Consider the following 24250-nt stretch of genomic DNA (forward strand, 5'->3'; position numbering starts at 1 on the left):
GATCTTCCCAGAGAAGAAGAACTGCAGATCTTTTCAGAGAAGAAGAGTTGAAGATCTTCTCAGAGAAGAAGAGATGAAGATCTATTCAGAAAAGAAGAGCTGAAGATCTTCTCAGAGAAGAAAAGGAAGATCTTCTCAGAGAAGAAGATCTGATAGAAGAGCAGAAGGTCTTTTCATAAAAGAAGACCAGTAGATCTTCTCATAGAAGGCCAGAAAATCTTCTCATAGAAGAGCTGAAGGTCTGCTCATAGAAGAGCTGACGGCCTTCTCAGAGAAGAGCTGGCAGTCTTTTTTCGGAGAAAAGCTGATGGTCTTTCCAGAGAACAGCTGATGGTCTTCTCAGAGTAGAGCTGACGGTCTTCTCATAGAAGAGCAAAGGGTCTTCTCATAGAAGGCGAAGGGTCTTCTCATAGAAGGTCTTCTCATAGAAGGCGAAGGGTCTTCTCATAGAAGAGTTTGAGGTCTTCTCATAGAAGAGCTTGAGGTCTTCTCATAGAAGACCTGCAGGAGGTCTTCTCATAGAAGGCGAAGGGTCTTCTCATAGAAGGTCTTCTCCTAGAAGAGCTTGAGGTCTCCTAATAGAAGAGCTTGAGGTTTCCTAATAGAAGAGCTTGAGGTCTTCTCCTAGAAGAGCTTGAGGAGGTCTTCTCATAGAAGAGCTTGAGGAGGTCTTCTCATAGAAGAGCTTGAGGAGGTCTTCTCATAGTAGAGCTTGAGGAGGTCTTCTCATAGAAGAGCTTGAGGAGGTCTTCTCATAGAAGAGCTTGAGGAGGTCTTCTCACAGAAGAGCTTGAGGAGGTCTTCTCACAGAAGAGCTTGAGGAGGTCTTCTCATAGAAGAGCTTGAGGAGGTCTTCTCATAGAAGAGCTTGAGGAGGTCTTCTCATAGAAGAGCTTGAGGAGGTCTTCTCATAGAAGAGCTTGAGGAGGTCTTCTCATAGAAGAGCTTGAGGAGGTCTTCTCATAGAAGAGCTTGAGGAGGTCTTCTCATAGAAGAGCTTGAGGAGGTCTTCTCATAGAAGAGCTTGAGGAGGTCTTCTCATAGAAGAGCTTGAGGAGGTCTTCTCATAGAAGAGCTTGAGGAGGTCTTCTCATAGAAGAGCTTGAGGAGGTCTTCTCATAGAAGAGCTTGAGGAGGTCTTCTCATAGAAGAGCTTGAGGTCTTCTCATAGAAGAGCTTGAGGAGGTCTTCTGATAGAAGACCTGTAGGTCTTCTCATAGAAGAGCTTGAGGAGGTCTTCTGATAGAAGACCTGTACGACTTCTCATAGAAGACCTGTACGTCTTCTCATAGACGACCTGTAGGTCTTCTCATAGACGACCTGTAGGTCTTCTCATAGACGACCTGTAGGTCTCCTCATAGAAGACCTGTACGTCTTCTCATAGAAGACCTGTACGTCTTCTCACAGAAGACCTGTAGGTTTTCTCATAGAAAACCTGTAGGTTTTCTCATAGAAAACCTGTAGAACTTCTCATAGAAGACCTGTAGAACTTCTCATAGAAGACCTGTAGGACTTCTCATAAAAGACCTGTAGGACTTCTCATAGAATATCTGTAGATCTGCTCATGGAAGACCTCCAGGGCTTCGCATATCTTATATCTATAAATTTGTAACTAATTTTGTTGGGTCGTTGTTGATCAACCTGTCGGTCACTCACTCTTTTAAAAGTGAGTCATATTTCTAGTTGGAAATTCATTGCAACATTTGTTGTTCCGCTTGACGCAAAAGAAAGCCAGCCGCTAAAGACTTCCTCAATTAGGGTTTCTTTATACTTGAGACAAATCATTTCTTGTGAATTTCTTTAAACAAAAACATAATTAAAACTGAACTAAATACTCATTTAAATATGGATTAGAGACATGATTAATGATGATTGTATCTGCCGAGTTTGGGTTGTGTAACACTTGTTTTTGTTTTATAGTCAAATCCATCTTCGAACAAAAAACCTAAAAAATTTGAATATCAAACATGTTGCTTGAGTTGATAGGCAAAAAAGTATTTTCGTTTTTGTGATGCTTCTTAAAAATCGAAATTGCAAACATAAATACATATTTAGCGCTCTCTCTCTCCCCCTCCCCCATAAAAATTTAACACCCCTGTCTATTCGCCCATTAATTGTTAGATGATGACCACAAACTGTTTTTAAATGACATCGATATGTCAATAACTTGTTAAGTCGTTTCATGGATTTGATGGCGTTTTTTTTACCCTCATCGTATTAGGATGTTGAGAGGAATGATTGTTTTTTTGTGCGTATGATGAGATTGGCACTCATACATGTTGGTCCATTGATGATGTTGGCACTCTACACTACTACGACGGGGAGTTATTGGAAATGTGTTGGTACAAAAATATGTATATCTCCAAAATTGGTAGATGCTATCATAAAAATTTTTGGGTTCTTCAAAGTTGGTGTTCGCTTCGAACCAATTTGACCATTTTTAATATTCAAGACATTTTTATGACCCAAACCCCTATCAACCCCTTTGCTATGCTCAGCAGTTGTATCCAGCACTGTAGAGTATCCAATAAGCCACATTGCCGTCTTCAGCCATTGTTTTACCTGTTTGATTTTTAATAGTGAAAATGATACTGTCAGGTGTTTAAATAATCTTTAAGCTGACACCTGTTGACGATGAGTATGGTTTATTGTTTATCACTTGTTGCGAGATTGCAAAACATTTCGAAATATTTAAAAATCCATATATGTATGTTAGCATGATGAAGAATTTGATCGACATGACAGGCTAGTCATATTTATTTTGGTAAAGTAATTGGGAATTATTGAAAGTTAACCGAATGACACACATATGTATGGATGACGAGGAGATGCATGGTATGAGGCAATAATTTTATTTTTGCGCCAAAGACCTTCTTAAGTTAGGTAGAAGAACTCTCAACGACAAAGATAAGGAGTCCTTCAAATATCTTCTATAAATAGAAGAGAATTCAAATATCTTCTGTAAATGAACTCAGAGTTTCGAAATACTGCCTAAAATTCGAATAGAAAGTGAAACTTGCTGAATTCTAATACATAATAAGAGGGAGAAGGCTTTGTTAATTTTTAAGTGAGAGTACAATTGTCCGGAAATCTTGCAAATTCTACTACTGCCGAATACTTTTCTAGTCTTGCTATGTATGTGAATTTTATACCCTACACCATAGTATGGAGGGCACACTATCCTCCCTATATTCGGTATTTTCATGATTTTTAACAGTATTTTTCTACGTATTTTTATTTTTATACCCTCCACCATATTATGGAGGGTATATTAAGTTTGTCATTCCGTTTGTAAGACCTCGAAATATACATATTGGACCCCGCAAGGGATATATATTCTTGATCATGATATATCGATTTAGCGATGTCCGTCTGTCTGTGAAAATCCATCTAGTTTCCGAACGAAATGAAAAAGGTTTGTAAAATTTTACTCAAATATGTATTATGTCTGCAGGATTTTGGTATTGAAAATGGTACCTCCCAATATTCTGTATTTTGATGATTTTAGCGACTTTATTCATCGGAAATACTTCAAATTTGGTATTTGAAGTTCGTAATGGATACTATAGCCTATGACAGAAAATTGTCTGTGCAGGTCCTCACCTTTGTACAGCCCACATTTAACGGTACCTCCCTAATTTGGGTACTTTGGTGATTTAAGCGACTTTATTCGCCGGAAATATTTCAAATTTGATATTTGAAGTTCGTAATGGATACTACAGCCTACGACAGAAAATTGTCTGTGCAGGTCCACGTTTTGGTATAGCCCCCATAGTACCACCCTATATTCGGTACTTTGAAGATTTTAGCGACATTATTCATCGATTTTTTTTTCAAGTTTGAATATTTTTATGGCTTATGACAAAAGTTACCTATGCAGATCCCCGACACTTATATAACGGCTGCATTTGGTATTTTTAAGATTTTAACAAAATTTTTAACGGATTTAATTTTTTGTGAAAATTTCTAAATTAGTTCCAAATGATGGAGGGTATTCAAAGTTCGGCCCGGCTGAACTCAGAGCCTTTTTACTTGTCTAAATTCTAAATTCTCTCCAAATAATCGGCCCAGCCGAACTTATGCTTTTTGACTTGTTACGGCCAAAACGTGGCTCATCGAAATAACGGTTTTCAACCCTAGGTCGATCTAGCGATGTCGGTCTGACTGTCTGGCTGATTGAAGCGCACGATCACTCTCGAAGGGTCCAAACTTGGTGCATTGTAATATTATTATCAAACTTAGATCGAATTCGGAGACGGACAATATTCGTCCACTCCTTCTGGTACCTCCCCCACAAGAGGACGAAATTTAAAAAAATATATTTTTTTTCTGCACAGAAAGAGAAACGATAATGCGATTTTGCTTCAAATTTGCAAATCCTTATATTTGCGTCAATTCTAGGTCAGGTGCGCAAACGAACAATATAGGTCCACTCTATCAAGTACCTCCCTCACAAAGGGTCAAAATTTTGAATAATTATAACTCTTATAAAATGTGATGTAAAAGTCAGATTTTTTTTTCAAAATTCACGCATCCCAATAATTTTTTTTTAAATCAAGGTCTGGTGTTTAGATGGAATATATCGGTTCACAACTTCTGGTACCTCCTTCACAATAAGTCGAAATTTAAAAAAAAAATTTTCACACATCACAATATTTTTATTAACCCAAGGTCTGGTGTTAAGATGAAATATATCGGACCATTCCTTCTGGTACCTCTCCCACAAAGGTTCAAAGTATTAAATAACCAAAACAATTATGAAATTGAAATTAGCATACTGTTCTCTTCATATTTTACACATCCGATTTTTTTACTAACACAAGATCTGCTGGGATGGGATATATTGGTCCGCTCCTTATGTTACCTCTCGCTCAAATGGTCAAAATAACCATGAATCTTATAAAACGCGAAATTAACATCCAATTCCATTCAGACTTGGCACATCTCAATATTTCTATCAACATAAGATCTGTTATAAAATTGGAAGAGATCGGACATTTTCTTCTGGTACCTCTACCGCAAAGGGTCAAAGTTTTGAATAACAAAAAAGGATCATAAAATCTAAAATAAGCACCTGGTTTTCTTCAAATTACACACATCAAAAATTTTGAATATTTTTGAAACTCATAAAACACGAAATTAACATCCGATTCCATTCTGACTTGGCTCATCTCAATATTTTTATTTGTGCAAAATCTGTTACAAAGATGATATAGATCGGACCATTCCTTCTGGTACCTCCCCCGCAAAGGGTCAAAGTTTTGAATAACAAAAACGATCATAAACTCTAAAATAAGCACCTAGTTTCCTTCAAATTACACACATCAAAAACATTTTAATAGCATTAGTTCTGGTGTTAAGATGGGTATCGGTCCACTCCTTCTGGTGCCTTTCCCAAAAAGGGTCGAAATTTTGAATATTCATGAATATTTTGACTTGGCACATCTCAATATTTCCATTAACATAAGATCTGTTATAAAAATGTTAGAGATCGGACTATTCCTTCTGATACCTCCCCCACATAGGGTTCAAGATATTGACAACCAAAACGGTCAAAGAATGCAAAATAAGCATCCAATTCCCTTCAAATTTTCCACTTACAAATATTTTTGCCAACACAAAGTCTGTCGTGAAAATGATTTATAACTGCGAACCCCTTCTGGTAGCTCACCCACAAAGGGTCTTAATTTTCAATAGTTTAATCTGCTATATCTAAATATTTCTCTCGACCAGAAACCTAAGATGAATATGGAATTTTTGCGGAATTTATGATTTCGCATAAAATTGGATATAAATGTTCGATTTTCTTGCAATTTTGGCCATACCAATATTTTTATCTGTTATGAAAATGGAATACTTCGGTCAACTATATCTGGTACCTCACGCCTATTTTAACATTTTCTAAAAATTATTACACATCTCATATAAAATAAGGAAAGTAACCTATATAGTCCAAACCTGGCACGTCGCAATATTTATATCATATTTATTTAGGTCCGATACGAAATGGACAATATTGGCCCATTCATTCGGAACCTACTCCAAAGGGGGTCAACAATTTGAATAATCATAACAAAAGTCAAAATATATTTAAATAATCCAACATTGGCTGACGGTATACATCTATTGGCAAAACCGACTGATACTTTTTTCATTTTTTTTTTTTTTTGAATTTTTATTCGTGAACTAAAACTTCGCTGAAAAGTTACTATCCAGTTTCTACTAAATGTGTTTTACTTGTTAAAATAATGTCTAGCCAAAATTAAATTTAATAATTAATTAAATATTACTTAAATTACACTATTTAAACAAAAGTTATATTTTATATGGTTTTTATTATACTTCGCTACGTACTAAGGTCGTGCGTAGTCTTCGCCCGTTAAGGTCATATGCATAAAACACACACAAAAACCTAATGTGTCAAATTTATGACAATGGGTCAAACATTATTTCCAGCTAACGCATAACTAAACCTCATCTAAACCAAGAGATTCTTAATGTAATGCATACTTGCTATGCCATGTCGGCTAAAAATGGAGGAGGTTGTCTATACAATTCTTAAGGTCAAGTGTATGACCTGGATTTTTGCCAACACACACAGCGTTTGAAAAATTATTACACCTCCGGAATGCTGCCCTTTTGGCTAAGCAGATTTAAAAACAAACAAACATCCAACAACACTTTTGTTTGGATTAAAAAGAAGAACCATGGTTGGAGTTGGAAACTGACGACCATTTGTCTGACTGCTCTGACTGGCGAAACAGCCATGAATCCATCAAAAAATTTTACAACTTTTGCTGCGTATACTTACAATTAATGCCAGTACTTGCTTGCTTAGCTAGTTAGATGGCTTGGCTAGCTGGCTGGATGATAAACTACTTTAATGTCCAACATAAATTAGACCATAAAAATTTCATTTTAACGACAAATACTGCTGACTTGTCGGGAAATACTAGCATACAGCATTGCGGCAGGGCGTAAGGCACCACAAGAAGTGTCATTTGTCACAAAATAAAAATTTACATAGAAGCCAGTATGAAAACTTAGTTTGAAGATGATGATGATGTGTACTTTAAGTGAGGGAAAAATTAATTAGGTACTTGATTCGGTTGTAATTAAAAATAATTACTGCAAGACTTTGGCGCAAACGTGGTTGGGCCATAATAAGTTGTAATCAGCTTGGCAACATGATTAACACCCATATCAAAGTTAGTCGTCAGTCAGGTAGCCAGTCACTTGGCTGCTCATTATCACTCACTTGATGGTTTGCAATATTATGACCCTATTGTTAAAATCTCCCAAGAAGTTGTAAAACTGGGGTCCTAAAAGCAAATGAACAAAAAATTAATAATATGAAATTAATATGTGTGAAGAAGGGGGAAGACAGACCTTATATGCCCTACATAGGACAAAGTTTGCATTTTATGAGTCTTTAATACCCTTATGGAGGTCCTATTAACAGAAAACCTCCAAAATGACATTCAAACTCAAGCTCAAGTTCATGGGAGTTGCTGCAACGCCAAGGAGTCTCCATGATCGGTCGAGGGTGTTTACAGACGTTCTGAAGGTCGGACAGTTTCCACAGAAAAGTTAGAAGCCCACGACGTACCCATAGACAAGTTGGGGTTCACGGAGTTTCATAGATAAGTTGGAGGACCAGGGAGTCTCTATAGAGTTGGGTCCCAGGGATTTATTATAGACGAGCTGAAAAGTGGCGGATATTTATAGACAAGTTGATGGTTTAGGAGTATTTGTAACGAACAAGCGTCCAGTTGGTCTCCATATACGACCTGTTAACCGTTTAGTCTCTGTAGACGTTTTGGTGGCCAGGGCGCCAATATAGACGAGTTGGCGGCCTGGAAGTCTATATAGACCTATATAGACCAGCTGGCGGCCAGGAAATCTATACAGGTGACCAGGGAGTCTTAAAGACCAACTGGAGGCCAGGTAGTATATATAGACCAATTGGATGCCGGGAAGTCCATATCGACGAGCTGGTAGCCAGGGAGTCTTTATAGACCAACTGGGGCCAGGACGTCTATAAAGACCACCTAGTGGGCAGGAAGTCTACATAGACCAATACAGAGTTGGTGGACACGGAAGTCTATGCAGACCAACTTTAGGCCACGGAGTCTATATAGATCAATTGGAGGCATATCGACGAGCTGGTGGCCAGGGAGTCTATAAAGACCAACTAGAGGCCACGACGTCTATAAAGACCAGCTGGAGGCCAGAGAGTCTACATAGAAGAGCTGGTGACCAGGGAGACAATATAGACCGATCTTGACGAGCTGGTGGCAAGGGAGTCTATAAAGACCAACTGGGGCCAGGGCGTCTATAAAGACCAGCTGGAGGCCAGAGAGTCAACATAGAAGAGCTGGTGGCCACGGAGTCTATACAGGCATATATACGGACTATAAAGAACAACTGGGGGCCAGGGCGTCTATAAATACCAGCTGGAGGCCAGAGAGCCTACATAGAAAAGCTGGTGGCCACGGAGTCTGTACAGGCATATATACAGACTGGGGGCCTGGGCGTCTATACAGATCAGCTGGTGGCCAGGGAGTCTATATAGTCCTATATAGACCAGCTGGTGGCCAACGATTCTATATGGACAGATCTACACCAGGTAGTGACCAGCGAGTCTATATAGACCGATATAGACCAGCTGGTAGCCAGCGAGTCTATATAGGCCAATATAGACCAGGTGGTGGCCATCGAATCTATACATACATATATAGTCCAGCTGATGGCCAGCGAGTATATAAAGACCTATAAATCATCTGGTGGCTAGAAAGTCTATATAAACCTACATAAACCAGCTGGTGGCCAGCGAGGATATACAGACCTATATAGATGGCCAGGGCGTCCACGTCGACCTATATAGACCATCTGGTAGCCAGCGAGTCTATGTAGACCAACATAGACCAGGTGGATGAGCTGGTGGTCAGGAGGAACTGGAGGCTATATGGACCTATGTGGACGAGTTGGAGACCAGGTGGTCTATATTGACCTATAAAGACGAGCTGGTGGCCAGATGGTCTATATTGACCTATATAGACGAGCTGGTGATCAGGGAGTCGATATAGTCATATAGACCTATTTGGAGCTATTTTGACCTTTTTCCTTGAATTCCATAGTAGGCTTGCACTTTAACTTTCTTATAAAAATTATAAAAATGCTCATACGTTTTTCATAGTTATTGCAATCTTAAAGGTCTTGAGCAGATAATGTTGCAACCTCTCAAACCACTCTTACAATTTATATATATATGTAAATAACTATATGTGTAAGTATGTCATGCCGTTATGTAGGGTAAAATAATAACTATTCTTCAAGGTCTAATAACAAATATTGCTGGAATTATAATAAACAAAAACAATTTCCAACAGCAATCTTCGTCCACGTTTTCAATTTATGTATAATCATCATTGCCAAGTGGCACCGACAGCGTTCCTCCACCAGCGTATTATAATTGTGTGGCGCTAACACTTCTTCGGCTATGTCCATTTTGCCACAATTGCTTCAGAAAACCAAAAACAACTTCAAATAATAACTGAAATAAGATAATTACTCATGAAAAACAAAACAACTACATTTTTTTCGTTAGAAAAAAAAAAAAATAAATAAAATCCACTTGAAATAATTAACGCATAACAAGACTTTAATGGCACTTTTATGCAAGAAGCCACTTAAAAATAACCGCTCGCATAATTCTCTAACACCGCTCGGATCATTTAGATCAACGATAAGTAGTTAACGTTTTAATGATCGCCATTAGCAATTATTTTGCTGAGAAGTTGTAAATTGAAAAAATAAGTATTCACTATTTACAAAAAGTAATATAAGAAATATGAATTGAGTCTTGGTACCTAGGAATAAAAAGCTCCCAAAATGGAAGTGGCTGAAGATAAGTCCAAAGGGGGGAAATTCGTTGAGAAAATAATATTTTGCATTTAGCAATTCCACTTTTTTTCCCTTAACTCCAATTTCTCTTCATTTCAAAATTGCTGTTCCGTAAAATAGCCCCAGACCAAATTTGTAAATGGAACACTGAGGAGCATAATTTTAATAATGAATTTGAATATGTTATTAGGTATGGGATCTAATGTGGTTTTTTGTTTTCATTTTTCAAAAACTCGACTCACAAAATGTTGTAATTTACTTTACATACATTTATTCATTATTATGTTATGGTATTAATTTATTACTTGGAAAATATGTAAATACCAAAGAGGGGGAAGTATACCTAGTCATCACAAATGGTCAAAATTGGAATATATGGGCTCACAAGTTTTCTTAATAAATAATAGAAAAGCCAGGCTCGTTTCATCTGCTACTTATCCCTCGATGTAACATATTTGGAAATCGTGAATTTAATGTATGAATCATATAAGGCGAGAGAGAACTTTTCGATTTTTGTTCAATTTAAAAAAAAATTATTCAATAGTGGAGGGAATTAAAAGTTCGACGAGGCCGAACTTAGCTGCTTTTTTACTTGTTTAATTAATTTTTTCTGTCCGTAATTCTTGGATTTTTGTTGTCCCAGAAGCGGGATAGAACTTTTGTTTGAAGATGAAAATGTGTACTTAAAGTGGGACAATTGATTCGACACTTAATTCGGTTGTAATTAAAAATAGTTACTGCAAGACTTTGCCGCAAACGTGGTTGGACCATAATAAGTTGTAATCAGCTTGGCAACACCCATTTCAAAGTCAGTCGTTAGTTAGTCAGGCAGTCACTTAGTTGCTCATTATCACTCCCTTGATATTTTGCATTATTATGACCATATTGCTAAAATCTCTCAAGAAGTTGTGAATCCGGGGCCATAAAAAGTACAATGAATAAAAATAATATGTGTGATGAAAAGGAAAGACAGCCCCGATATAATCTACGTAGCACTAGATTTTCGTTTTATGGGTCTCTAATAGATATAATACCCCTATGGGGATTCTATTAATAGAAAACCTCCGATCTCCTTTTAATATTCAAGCTCAAGAACTTGGGTGTCTCTACAGCGTCAGGGAGTCTCGATGATCGGTAGAGAGTCTTTGCAGACGTGCTAAAGGTCGAAGAGTTTCTTCAGAAAAGATGGAAGCCCAGGATATACCTATATACGAGTTGGGTCCCGGAGAGTTCTCATAGAAGAGCTTAAGCACAGACGGTGTATATAGACAAATTGGTGGCTTGGGAGTCTTTGTAGTGTCCAATTAGTCTCTATATACGACCTCTTGACCGGCTAGTCTCTGTACACCTATATAGACCTATATATACGAGTTGGTGGCCATGAAGCCTATATAAACCTATATAGACAAGCTGGTGGACAGGAAGTCTATACAGACCAACTGCAGGCCATGGAGTCTATATAGGCCAACTGCAGGCCGGGGAGTCCATATAGACCAACAGGTGCCAGAGAGTCGCTATAGACCAATGTAGACTAACTGTGGGCCAGGGCGTCTAGATAAACCTATATAGACGAGCTGGTGGCCAGTGAGTCTATATAGACCTGTATAGATGAGCTGGTGGCCAGTGAGTCTATATAGACCTGTATAGATGAGCTGGTGGCCAGTGAGTCTATATAGACCTGTATAGACGAGCTGGTGGCCAGTGAGTCTATATAGACCTGTATAGACGAGCTGGTGGCCAGTGAGTCTATATAGACCTGTATAGACGAGCTGGTGGCCAGTGAGTCTATATAGACCTGTATAGACGAGCTGGTGGCCAGTGAGTCTATATAGACCTGTATAGACGAGCTGGTGGCCAGTGAGTCTATATAGACCTGTATAGACGAGCTGGTGGCCAGTGAGTCTATATAGACCTGTATAGACGAGCTGGTGGCCAGTGAGTCTATATAGACCTGTATAGACGAGCTGGTGGCCAGTGAGTCTATATAGACCTGTATAGACGAGCTGGTGGCCAGTGAGTCTATATAGACCTGTATAGACGAGCTGGTGGCCAGTGAGTCTATATAGACCTGTTTAGACGAGCTGGTGACCACTGAGTCTATATAGACCTGTATAGACGAGCTGGTGGCCACTGAGTCTATATAGACCTGTATAGACGAGCTGGTGGCCACTGAGTCTATATAGACCTGTATAGACCAGCTGGTGGCCAGTGAGTCTATATAGACCTGTATAGACCAGCTGGTGGCCAGTGAGTCTATATAGACCTGTATAGACCAGCTGGTGGCCAGTGAGTCTATATAGACCTGTATAGACGAGCTGGTGGCCAGGGCGTCTATATACCCCTATACAGGGTGAGATGAAAAAAAAAAACTGCAACCAATTTCAGACTACTGTCATTTCTAAGTCACTCGTCCGACAGCTGTTAAAATTATTCCAGAGACAGCTCATTATATTGTTTACAAGCGTACAAAAGCGTTTTGGTGGGAATTTTTCTAAAAAAAGTAATTCGTGATCGAATTCAAGCGTGATAGTGTGATTTGGCTGGAGAACTACAAGTGGCTATCGTTGGAGCACTTCAGCATTTAAATGTGAATAAATCTTTTGTGTCTCATACCATCGCTCGTTACCGTGATACTGGTAGCGTAGCCCGACGTCAAGGAAGTGGACGGAAGAAAACAGAAACATCCGCAGAAATGGTTCGAAAAGTAAAGAAGCGACTTGATCGAAACCTGCGTCGCAGTGTCCGAAAAATGGCTCATGAGCTGAACATATCGCAATATTCCATTCGGCAAATATTGAAAAATGAGCTCGGGGTAAAGCCATTGAAATTCCAAAAAGTGCAACTTACACCGCAACAGAAAGAAAATAGACTCAAAAGAGCTAAAGAGTTGCATCGCTTGGCCTAAAGTGGTGAACTGCCGAATTTGGTTTTCTCCGATGAGAAAACATTTGCTGTCCAGGAGTTTGTAATCAAACAAAATGATCGTGTTTACTTGCCAAGTGTTCAACCTTTGGTTGGCCACCAGGACTCAAGCGCCGGCCATGATGATGTTGTAGGCCGAAATAACAGCCTATGGTCGCTTTCCTCTCGTATTAATCGACCGTGGCATCAGAATAAATGCCGAATATTATTGCGAAAATATTCTGGATGGTGTATTAAAGCCTTGGGCACGCAAACATTTTTGCCGCAGGCCTTGGACATTCCAACTCAGCACCATCGCACTCAGCATGCGCCACTCAAGAATGGTTTCAAAATGAGGTTCCTCGCTTCATTTCCAGCGCAGAATGGACACCAAAATCTCCGGATACCAATCCATTGGACTATTGTGTCTGGAGTATTTTGGAAAGCAAGGTTGGCACTAAAAAATACCAAAGTGTCGATCCCCTCAAGCAAGCTCTTAGCCGGGAATGGGCCAAAATACCGCAGAGCAACATTCGGGCAGCGTGTGACGGTATCATTGGCCGTTTGAAGGCCATAATGCGTGCGAAAGGTGACCAATTTTAACAAATCTAAACTTATTCTAAAATTTGATGCTATTTTCGACATTTTTAGCTTCCATTCAACAAAATTAAAAAAAAAGTAAAATATATGGATTTTGCCTTTGTTGCAGTTTTTTTTATCTCACCCTGTATAGTCCCCGTATAACTGTTCCACCCTCAATTCAGTATTTTGAGGATTTTAACGATATTATCCAACGGAATCGTATTTAAGATTCCTTATGGGTACTATAGTTTATGACACATAATTACATATGCATGCCCATGTCTTCCCATAGGCCCCTACTAAAATGGTAACTTTTTTTGATTTTTTTGAAAAATTGCAAAAAATTCATTTCAAATATTATCAACATAAATCCGTATTTTTTTCAGCTTCATACCTTTCCGATGATATAAGATGGAAAATGTGCACCTTTTATCTTAAGGCCACATTTTTCGCACCACTTGATTTTCAAAATTTTTTTTGGGGATTCCTTCCCCCTCTCAAGTGTACATGATGAAATTTTCATATTTTGTAAACACCTTTTGTTTTGTTGGAAAAAATATTACAAATTCGCTACTTAAACCCCAAGAAAGAAGAGATAAATAATCGCTACCCACTTGTACTACTTACCATTACACTTAGTTATCATGTGATTAACATAATCACCAGCAAAGAGTTGGCATTTTTCTTCGTTTTTTTTTGGTTACTTTACAAAACATTGGAATGTACTCAGGCCTCTGATTTGATGGGATTTTCATATCTTCAAAGAAAAAATGGAGAAGAAGAGGAAAGTGTGTAAACCTAATATTTTTTTAGCATGGCATTTTTAGATAACTTTATGGTACTTTTTTCTTCTTTTCTCTCCCTTTCCTCAAGATGGGCTTGCCACACATGGTACATGTTCCCCTTACATGTGTGCCAGGTAAAAATAGTATATTTTCAAAAACTGTGAAATATTTAGTGTCTATGAATGAAATGAAAAAAAAAAAAAACTAAAACACAAATTGTAAAGTAATTGCAACATGCGAGCAGGCATCCCAACATAAAACAATTCACTTCCATCCACAAATCCTAAAGTTGGCGAGAGCAAAGTAGACACAAAAAAAATCAGGTGAAACAATACGCAGCCAAGTTAACAACAACAAACAAGTCAGTCAGTCACTCAGTCAAGTGGCTTAAGAAAATGAAAATAGATTTTCACGAAAATGTTGGAGAAGTAGGAAAAAAAACTTAATTAACATACACACATTTGTCTGGCATTTCGAAATGTATTTGAAATTGAAACTAAGCCAGCTTGGGATGGAGGTTTGGTTGGTTGGTTGGCTGACTGTTCGGTGCATCCATCCAACCAGCCATTGGATCATCCTCGGATTTGGTGTACTGGCACTGGAATTATGAAAATTTTGTTGCAGAAGAAAAATCTTCCCACATTATAATTTGTAGCTAATTAACACTTTTAGCGATTAACACCACCTGTGGCAAAAAAAAATTAAATACAATTATTTAGTAGATCGTGGTATACCCTATAATCCAATATATGAACATGATGGTCCTTTAATTTATAAAATTTAAATATTAAATATTTTTCTTAAAAGTATATTTTCAAGGACCTTCAGACCAATAAACGTGGATTTTTTAAAGAATATTTTTTCAAGGACCAATAAACGTGGATTTTTTAAAGAATATTTTTTCAAGGACCATTAGACCAATAAACGGATTTTTTAAAGAATATTTTTTCAAGGACCATTAGACCAATAAACGGATTTTTTAAAGAATATCTTTTCAAGGACCATTAGACCAATAAACGTGGATTTTTTAAAGAATATTTTTTCAAGGACCATTAGACCAATAAACGTGGATTTTTTAAAGAATATTTTTTCAAGGACCATTAGACCAATAAACGTGGATTTTTTAAAGAATATTTTTTCAAGGACCATTAGACCAACAAACGTGGATTTTTTAAAGAATATTTTTTCAAGGACCATTAGACCAATAAACGTGGATTTTTTAAAGAATATTTTTTCAAGGACCATTAGACCAACAAACGTGGATTTTTTAAAGAATATTTTTTCAAGGACCGTCAGTAAACGTGGATTTTTTAAAAAATGTGTTTTCAAGGACAATTAGACCAATAAACGTGGATTTTTTAAAAAATAATTTTTCAAGGACCATCACACCAATAAAAGTGGATTTTTAAAGAATATTTTTCAAGGACCATCACACCAATAAAAGTGGATTTTTATAGAATATTTTTCAAGGACCATTAGACCAATAAACGTGGATTTTTTAAAGAATATTTTTCAAGGACCATTAGACCAATAAACGTGGATTTTTTAAAAAATAATTTTTCAAGGACCATCACACCAATAAAAGTGGATTTTTAAAGAATATTTTTCAAGGACCATCACACCAATAAAAGTGGATTTTTAAAGAATATTTTTCAAGGACCATTAGACCAATAAACGTGGATTTTTTAAAATATATTTTTTCAAGGACCATTAGACCAATAAACGTGGATTTTTTAAAGAATATTTTTTCAAGGACCATCCCAACAATAAACGTGGATTTTTTAAATAATATTTTTGAAGGACCTTCAGAACAATAAACGTGGATTTTTTAAAGAATATTTTTTCAAGGACCATCAGACGATTAAACGTGGATTTTTTAAATAATATTTTTGAAGGATCTTCAGAACAATAAACGTGGATTTTTTAAAGAATATTTTTTCAAGGACTATCAGACCAATAAACGTGTTTTTTTTTAAACAATATTTTTTCAAGGACCATTAGACCACTAAACTTGGATTTTTTTAAAGAATATGTTTTCAAAGGACCATCAGACCAATAAACGCGGATTTTTTAAAGAATATTTTTCAAGAGCTATTAGACCAAAAAACGTGGATTTTTTAAAGAATATTTTTTCAAGGACCATCAGACCAATAAACGTGGATTTTTTAAAGAATATTTTTCAAGAGCTATTAGACCAAAAAACGTGGATTTTTTAAAGAATATTTTTCAAGGACCTTTAATCAATAAAATCGGATTTTTAAAGAATATTTTTTCAAGGACCATCAGACCAATAAACGTGGATTTTTTAAAGAATATTTTTTCAAGGACCATCAGACCAATAAACGTGGATTTTTTAAAGAATATTATTTCAAAGACCATTAGACCAAAAAACGTGGATTTTTTAAAGAATATTATTTCAAGGACCATTAGACCAAAAAACGTGGATTTTTTAAAGAATATTATTTCAAGGACCATTAGACCAAAAAACGTGGATTTTTTAAAGAATATTATTTCAAGGACCATTAGACCAAAAAACGTGGATTTTTTAAAGAATATTATTTCAAGGACCATTAGACCAAAAAACGTGGATTTTTTAAAGAATATAAAGAATATTTTAGAATATAAAGAATATTTTTTCAAGGACCTCCTGATCAATTAACGTGCATTTTTAAAGAATATTTTTTAAAGAATATTTTTTCAAGGACCTCCTGATCAATTAACGTGCATTTTTAAAGAATATTTTTTAAAGAATATTTTTTGAAGGACCTCCTGATCAATTAACGTGGATTTTTTAAAAAGTATTTTTTCAAGGATTTTTAAAGAATATTTCTTCAAGGACATTCTGATCAATAAATGCGGATTTTTAAAGAATATTTTTTCAAAAACCTTTTGATAAACAAATGCGGATTTTTAGGGAATATTTTTTCATGAACCATTTTCATTTTCCATTTTATATATGTTCTCATTGCCACAAAGCTATATAGGGTGTCCATAAAAATTACCACAACATTGAATTTCAAACTAATTCCCTTTCCATTTTGTTAACTCTTTTCCCTCTTTGCAGATTTTGGAGTCCAGCAACGAAGATCAGCGACCACCAAATGAGGCAAATGGCAACACCATGTCGGCCCAACGTGCTAATTGGCTCAACAAGTTGAGTGGCGGTGGTGGTAGTCCCTTGGATGGTTTGGATGCCCGGAAATATGCTCCCCATGGTGTTTATGATAATGGACGTTACTATTAGATTAGTGCAGATCCCAGAGAAGAAGCTACGGCTCCCATAAATAAACAACAACATAACACCTGTGTGACAACAACAACACCTATAAACCTCCCAAATAGCAGACAAATTAGCAAAAACCTGCGAAAAAAACAGAAACCAAAGAAGCAACCAAATGCGAAACTGTTAGTGAAAAAAAAAAAACAATGATGCAAACTAAGCCACTCAAGTAGCAAAATCAAATTAAAAAAATTAAATCAAAAACCCACTGTAGCATTCTTCCCAAGTGTTGTGTATGAAATTATGAATTTTACATTACGTCCCGAAAAATTTGCTCAAATTTATGTAAATTATAAAAAAAAAAAAAACAAAAAAAAAATGTTTCTATGTCCATAAAAATTCCCTAACCTAATCCTATATTTCCTTCATAGAATAAAAATATTTAACCATTTTTGGCAGCTATTATTGAATGTATTTTATTTTCCTAAATATTTATTGTATCATTGTAATGTCTGTGTAAATTGTTGATTGATTTCCCCCCGCCCCCTCCGCCTCATACAAAATATATTATTTTTAGTTTTTTATTCTTCTTCGTCTCGAGTCTGTGTTTCAATGTGTCTCTCAATCAAAATGAAATGAAAAAAATTACAAAAAAAATAAATTTAAATTAAAATAAATGATTTCAATGTAACCTGAAAACAATAATTTTTATGTAGCGAATATCGATTCCATATTCCGATCATATTATTACTATTCTATATACAATGTAATAATATAAAAAAAAGAAAACATTTGAAATATATACATGTATAATATAAATATTTAAAATTAATTATAAAAATAAAGGCGTTAAAAGAATAAAAAGAAGAACTAAGTGAATTTTTTTCGAATTTTAGATCAAGGCAATTTAGTTAAGAAAAAACTATCGGACTACGCATACAGGGTTGCCCATATTCGACGGACCCACCTGGCAACGCCATAACTTTTGACAGAGATGTCACATCGCTTAATGACATACCGCGTTTCAAGCGTCAGTCCAAGCAGATTTTGACCATGAACCAATACACGCCACGCGAGCGCTCTGAAATAGTTGAAATTTACAAGAAGTCAATTGTGAAAACTCAACGTGCTTTTAAAACATTAAAAAATGTGAGAAGTGCGCCTTCTAAGAACACCATTAAGCGTTTATACGAGAAATTTTCGACTGGCCGAGAATATCGCTGCCGTACGAGCCAGTGTTGAGAGGTCCCCAAGAACATCCCAAAAACGCCGTTCTCAGCAGTTGGGCATGGCTCGGTTCACTTTACAACGGATTATTCGCATTGATTTGCATTTGTTCCCGTACAAAATTCAATTGACGCAAAGAATGTTGCCTGCGGACAAGCCTCGTCGATTGGAATGGGCCCAAAGGGCCAAAAGGTCCTTCGAATATGGGCAACCCTGTATTGTAGTATTTTGAAAAGGTTATGGTGTCTGCCATAATTAAGTATACATTTTATGAGCTCCATACGGAGGTTTGGGGGTTATATAAAGAATACGTTTTCAAAAATTTGATTATTTAAATAATCCCATTATTGTCACTTTTTGGGTTTCGGGTCCAATATCCGAGTTTCGGGACCGTCTCCCAAGAAATAAATATTTTCCCAGAACTGAGAGATAATGCCTACTCCTGAAAAAAAAATTTAAAGAAAAACCGAAATTTTTTTCTAAAATAGACTTGTTGCACTTACTTGAAAAAATGTCTCTGGGAAATAAAACAGACTTGTTGCATTTTCTTGAGAAAATGTTTCAAAGGATGAGCTGAAAATCCCTATGACACCGGTGTAAAGGCCATTCCTTGAAAGTTTAAGGATACTTGGTGATATCTTTCGAATTTCTGATAATACAAAATTTTATGGTCTCTAAAGGGAAATACAAGACAAGTAAAAAAGCAGTAAGTTCGACCGGGCCCTCCACCATTTGGAACGAATAAGAAAATTTTCAAAAAAATAAAATCCACTAAAAATTCTGTTAAAATCTTCAAAATACCTAACATCGAAAGGTGCCGACATATGGGGGAACATACGATATAAATATAATTTTCTTCCAGGCGGTAAAGTACAACAACTCCTTGTGTAGAATTTCAGAAAATTCCATTGAAAAATGTGGCTAAAATAATGAAAATACCGGATATCGGGGGTACCGATATATAGGGGCTATACTGATATAGCCCATCTTCGAATTTGACCTGCCTGCAGACAAAAGACAGATCTGTGCAAAAATTTTAGCTTCCTATCTTTATTCGTTTTTACTGTAGCGTAATTAAAACAGACGGACGGAAAGGGCTATATCGTCTTAGAATTTTACGCTGATTTTCGACGAGTTACAAACGGAATGACGAATCCTCCATACTATGTATGGTGGAGTGTATAAAAATGTTGTTTATGTCTAAAAAATTACATATGTATAGCCACAAAGGGTATACATCATTTGATACGGCAAAAAAGTACCAATCAATCGATCTACGGGGTGTCCGTCTGTCTGGCTGGCTGGCTCACACGATAACTGTCGAAGGGTATTTCCGATTTGATCCAAACTTTGCACATTATTATAGTATTGCCAAACATAGATCGGGTTCGAAGTTAAGCAATATCGGTCCACAAGAGGTCAAAATTTTCATAGAAAATAATTTACCTAATAATTTACCACTCCTTTTGGTACCTCCCCCATAAAATGTTAAAATGTTTAATATTGGAAATATATGTTCGATTTTCTTTACATTTTGAATATTCCAATATTTTTATAAGTATTAGATGAAGTGTAATACTTCGGCCCACTTTATCTGGTACATCACGCACTTTTGAAAATTTTCCAAAAATTATCATATATGTCAAATAAAGTACATACGACATATATAAAGGTTCTCCAATAATTTCAGATATATTTGGGAAATTTTAATATAGAGCTTTGAAAATCTATGGAGATCATAGGAATATTTTAAAAATCATTGGTTGAAAAAATCGATCATGCCGGACCACTTTTTGGTATAGCCCCTATAATGACATAAACCCCGCTTCCAAATATGTTTTACGCTTCAGTTATATTTTCCATTTAATTTCATCAAATTTTGGTTTCTAGAGTTCTTATGATCAAGAAACGCTACTAACAACAAATTATCAATAACGATCCACAGGATATATTCAATATAAGTATATATTCCGATATAGCCTCCATATAAATATAGAGATAAGCTCTGGAAAAAATTAAGCAGGATGTAACTGTAAATGGGCGCCACTCCGAAACACGGACTTACACTGAAAATCTTTGTGAATTGAAATGGAATATAAAATAATTCTTGAAATCAGGTTCGGTAGACCCACATGACCCAATTTAAATCATCGATTAAAATCCAAAGTTATTCATAAAATTTCTAAACTTATGTTTAATCTGTCAAAAAGCTGTTAAAACCAGTAAAGAAAGTCTTAAAATCGGGCGGGCCGATTTTATGATACCCTACACCACTTTGCTAATTTAGTAGAGCTCCGCATAACAATTACAAGTTTTTATGGGAGAATTCAAAAATACACGCTATGATTGTAATTATAATTTAAAGTTCAAAGGACTAAATATGCCGAAGCATTTGTATCTTTTAAATTCGGTCTTGTATTGCCCATTTGGTGCACAATTAATTTGAAATTGGATAAAGATATATATAGGAGCTATATCCAAATCGGAACCGATCTCGATAAAATTTGGCAAAGATATTTCCGAGCTGTATTTGATATATTTCCCTTAATATTGTTGTTACGGAGTGCATATTACGGCTGTGGGTAACAAATATAACAAATCGGCTGAACATTATATATGGAAGCTATAGCTATATCTGAACCGATCTTCACAAATTTGACATACTAGCTTCTAGACTCAAATCGGTCATAAGTGCCGAATTCCATCCCATTTGGACAATTATTAGGCGTTTTGTGCACAATAAAAGTAAATCGTACCAAGTTATATATGGGAGCTATATCCAAATCTGAACCGATCTCTATAAAATTTAGCAAATGTATTTCTTAGCTGTATTTGATATATTTCCCCAAATATTGTTGATACCGAGTGCATATTACGGCTGCGGAGGACAAAAATAACAAATAGGATGAAACATATATATGGGAGCCATGGCTATATCTGAACCGATTTCGATCAAATTTGACATACTTATTTGCAGGCCTAATTTGTATGTGTAAAATTCCATACTATTCGGGCTGATATTATACGTTTGGTGCACAATAAAAGGGAAAATGGAACGAAGATATATATGGGAGCTATATCTAAATTTTGACCGATTCTCTCCAATTTCAATAGGGTTCGTCCTTGGGCCAAACAAATGATTTGTGCAAAATTTCTTCTGGATCGGGTAATAAATGCGAACTGTATTTTGTTTACAAAAAAAAAACATGGATAGACGGAAGGACGGACGGACATGCATAAATCGACTCAGAATGTGATTCTATGCAGATCATCAAAAGGAACTATGGGTCTATCTCGTTTCCTTTTGCCTGTTACAAACAAATGCTGAAAGACATAATACCCTTACCACCTTGTGGTGTAGGGTATAAAAATAAAAAAAATAGCTACCACTTTTAATATGTACATTTTGAAGGTAATTTTCTTAAAAAATGGGAAAATAATTTTCTGTTCTGTAGTGGAATGACCTATGTCTCTGGACCCCGAAAAGTTTTTAGCACAGATTTTGGAATGGTAAGAGTGTCAGCTATAATTTGGAATCTATTCTGTTTAGTTGGGTTCTTTTCCCACTTTTTGGGGGTTTTATAAAAAATCCAGGTCCAAAAAATATCGATAATTTGACTATACCTTCTGAACCGATTCAAATCCATATTTTTATAAGCTTTTCAACGACTTTTATATTGTGTATATCGGGTAAGTGGATCCTGGTCTAGCCCTGAAAAAAAAAATCAAAAATATTTTACGATAAAATTTTGTGGAACATTCTGAGTTGGTATGGAATTGTGTTTTAAATATTAAAAATGCCTAAATTCAGAAAAAAAAAAAAAAAACGTTATATGGGAGCCATATCTGGATCTGGCACATGCCAAGCGTGAACCGATTTGTTCCGTTTTCAATAACAAACTTCCTATATAAAAGTCGTTTTATGTATAAACTTCATACAACGGTACCTCCTGATTTTCGGCATTTACCACAAAATCAGCTTCATTCGGTATTTCGGCTTTTCAGTGAGTAGGATCTTCTTTCTTCAAAACATTCAACCTTGTTTTATTACGTGACAAATTTTGCGCCTTCCTCGATTAAATATTTTGGACATTTTTTATGGCTTAGATCATTTTAAGTTACGACTTTTTAAATGCACTTTAATTGTGGTGTAAACATATACTTAACCAAATCTCAACTCTCCGCATTGTGCCTTTCTCGTTTCTTCACACATTTATCATCGTCAAATTTTGAAGAAACGAAACGAAAAAACCCTCCTTGATCATCTTGGAAACTAAAACCCAATTACTTTGCTGCGGAATGAGAATGGGCCGACAGACAAGGGTATTTTTTATTTCTCACCTCGAAAGAAACATAACTTTTACCACCTGGCTTGTTTTATTTATTTTTATTTTTTTCTGTGCGAAATTGATGTGATGTCTGATGTATGGTTTGTCCAACCCCATCTTCAGGAAAATTTATCTTCAACTTTGGTTATTTGTTTGGAGCCACTACTTCGACTAAGGCTGAGCCTCCAGACTGGTTCGTTTACTCTGGTGGGTAACAAGTGTTTCAGACAAAGTGTTCAAGGCATTTTGTTGTTCAATTCATTTGGCGTTTTTTTACTGGGGGACCTGCTTCAGCTGATTCCACTGGCATCCAAAGTCAGTCCAGAGTGTTGCGGCTGAAGCTGCTGCTGATTGTTGTTGGCTGCCTGCTCTGAACACTGGCATTTTTCATTCATCCATTGCTGGCTGTTATGATTTAACATTTGCTGCCGTCAGCCTGCCATACTTCTTCCAATAACAACAACAACTTGATGTCCAGCTGAAGATGATTTTATTTTTGTTTTTTTAAGTGTTACATCACTTTGCTTACAATTTAAGCCTGCATTCATCCATTCAACTCCAATCAACGCGACCATAACGTTGATTTGTAGCGGATTGAATAGCTTGGGTCGGTTGTTTGTGTTAAGATTTGCTCTGGAAGTTCCTTTCGAATATTTAGTCTTAGACATAAATGAATGAAAGAGGAAACTCAACCCAGGTCGCTGGTAATTGTTTTTTTTTTTTTTTTTTGGGCATCGATAAATGAAGAGTTTTTCGGAATTTATATTTCTTTTGGTTACACAGTGACTTAGAATGGTTATAAAGAGTAAAGTAATTGACTGACTGAAAGACGGACTTAACGATCCATCAACGCCCATCCGAAACAGCTGAAGCTAGAATCTTGAAATTTTGGGTGAGGGTCACTCTTGGTACGACGGGGTCTGATATGCCTGGGTTGATATGAAAGGGTGCGAAAAGTATTAGAAGGTACTAAATTTGGTACTTGAGGAAGAAGTGGAGCTAGAACTTAAATTTGGAATGAGGATCACTCATGGAGTATATGATACATGCGTGGGTAGAGGCTTTTTGGAAATTCGCACTATATGTGTAAGAAAAGTACTAAAATTTACTACTTTGGGTACCGTTTGGTACCATGTGAACGGTTAGAGCTAAATACTTGAAATTTGCAATGGGAATCAAGGTTGAGGAGGTCAGAAGTGTGTGCTCATGCTTACGAAAAGTACGAAACATTACCATTTTTTTACTAAATGGTACTAAATTTGGTAAAATTTGGGTTAACCGATAGAGCTAAAATTCTGAAC

The 24250-nt window shown here is 36.2% G+C and overlaps 1 protein-coding gene across 1 annotated transcript in view; it reads left to right on the plus strand.

Annotated features, from left to right (window-relative positions):
• LOC101892912 (uncharacterized) overlaps window positions 1-17724 on the plus strand; it is a 30852-nt gene extending 13128 nt beyond the window's left edge. Inside the window, exon 3 of the mRNA XM_005185600.4 lies at window positions 17239-17724. Within this exon, the coding sequence (XP_005185657.1) occupies window positions 17239-17418 (180 nt within the window). The 3' untranslated portion in view covers window positions 17419-17724. The remainder of the gene's footprint in view (window positions 1-17238) is intronic.
• The last annotated feature ends 6526 nt before the right edge of the window (window positions 17725-24250 follow it).

The sequence above is a fragment of the Musca domestica genome, unplaced genomic scaffold, assembly GCF_030504385.1.
Source record: "Musca domestica strain aabys unplaced genomic scaffold, Musca_domestica.polishedcontigs.V.1.1 19, whole genome shotgun sequence".
NCBI classification, from domain to species: domain Eukaryota; kingdom Metazoa; phylum Arthropoda; class Insecta; order Diptera; family Muscidae; genus Musca; species Musca domestica.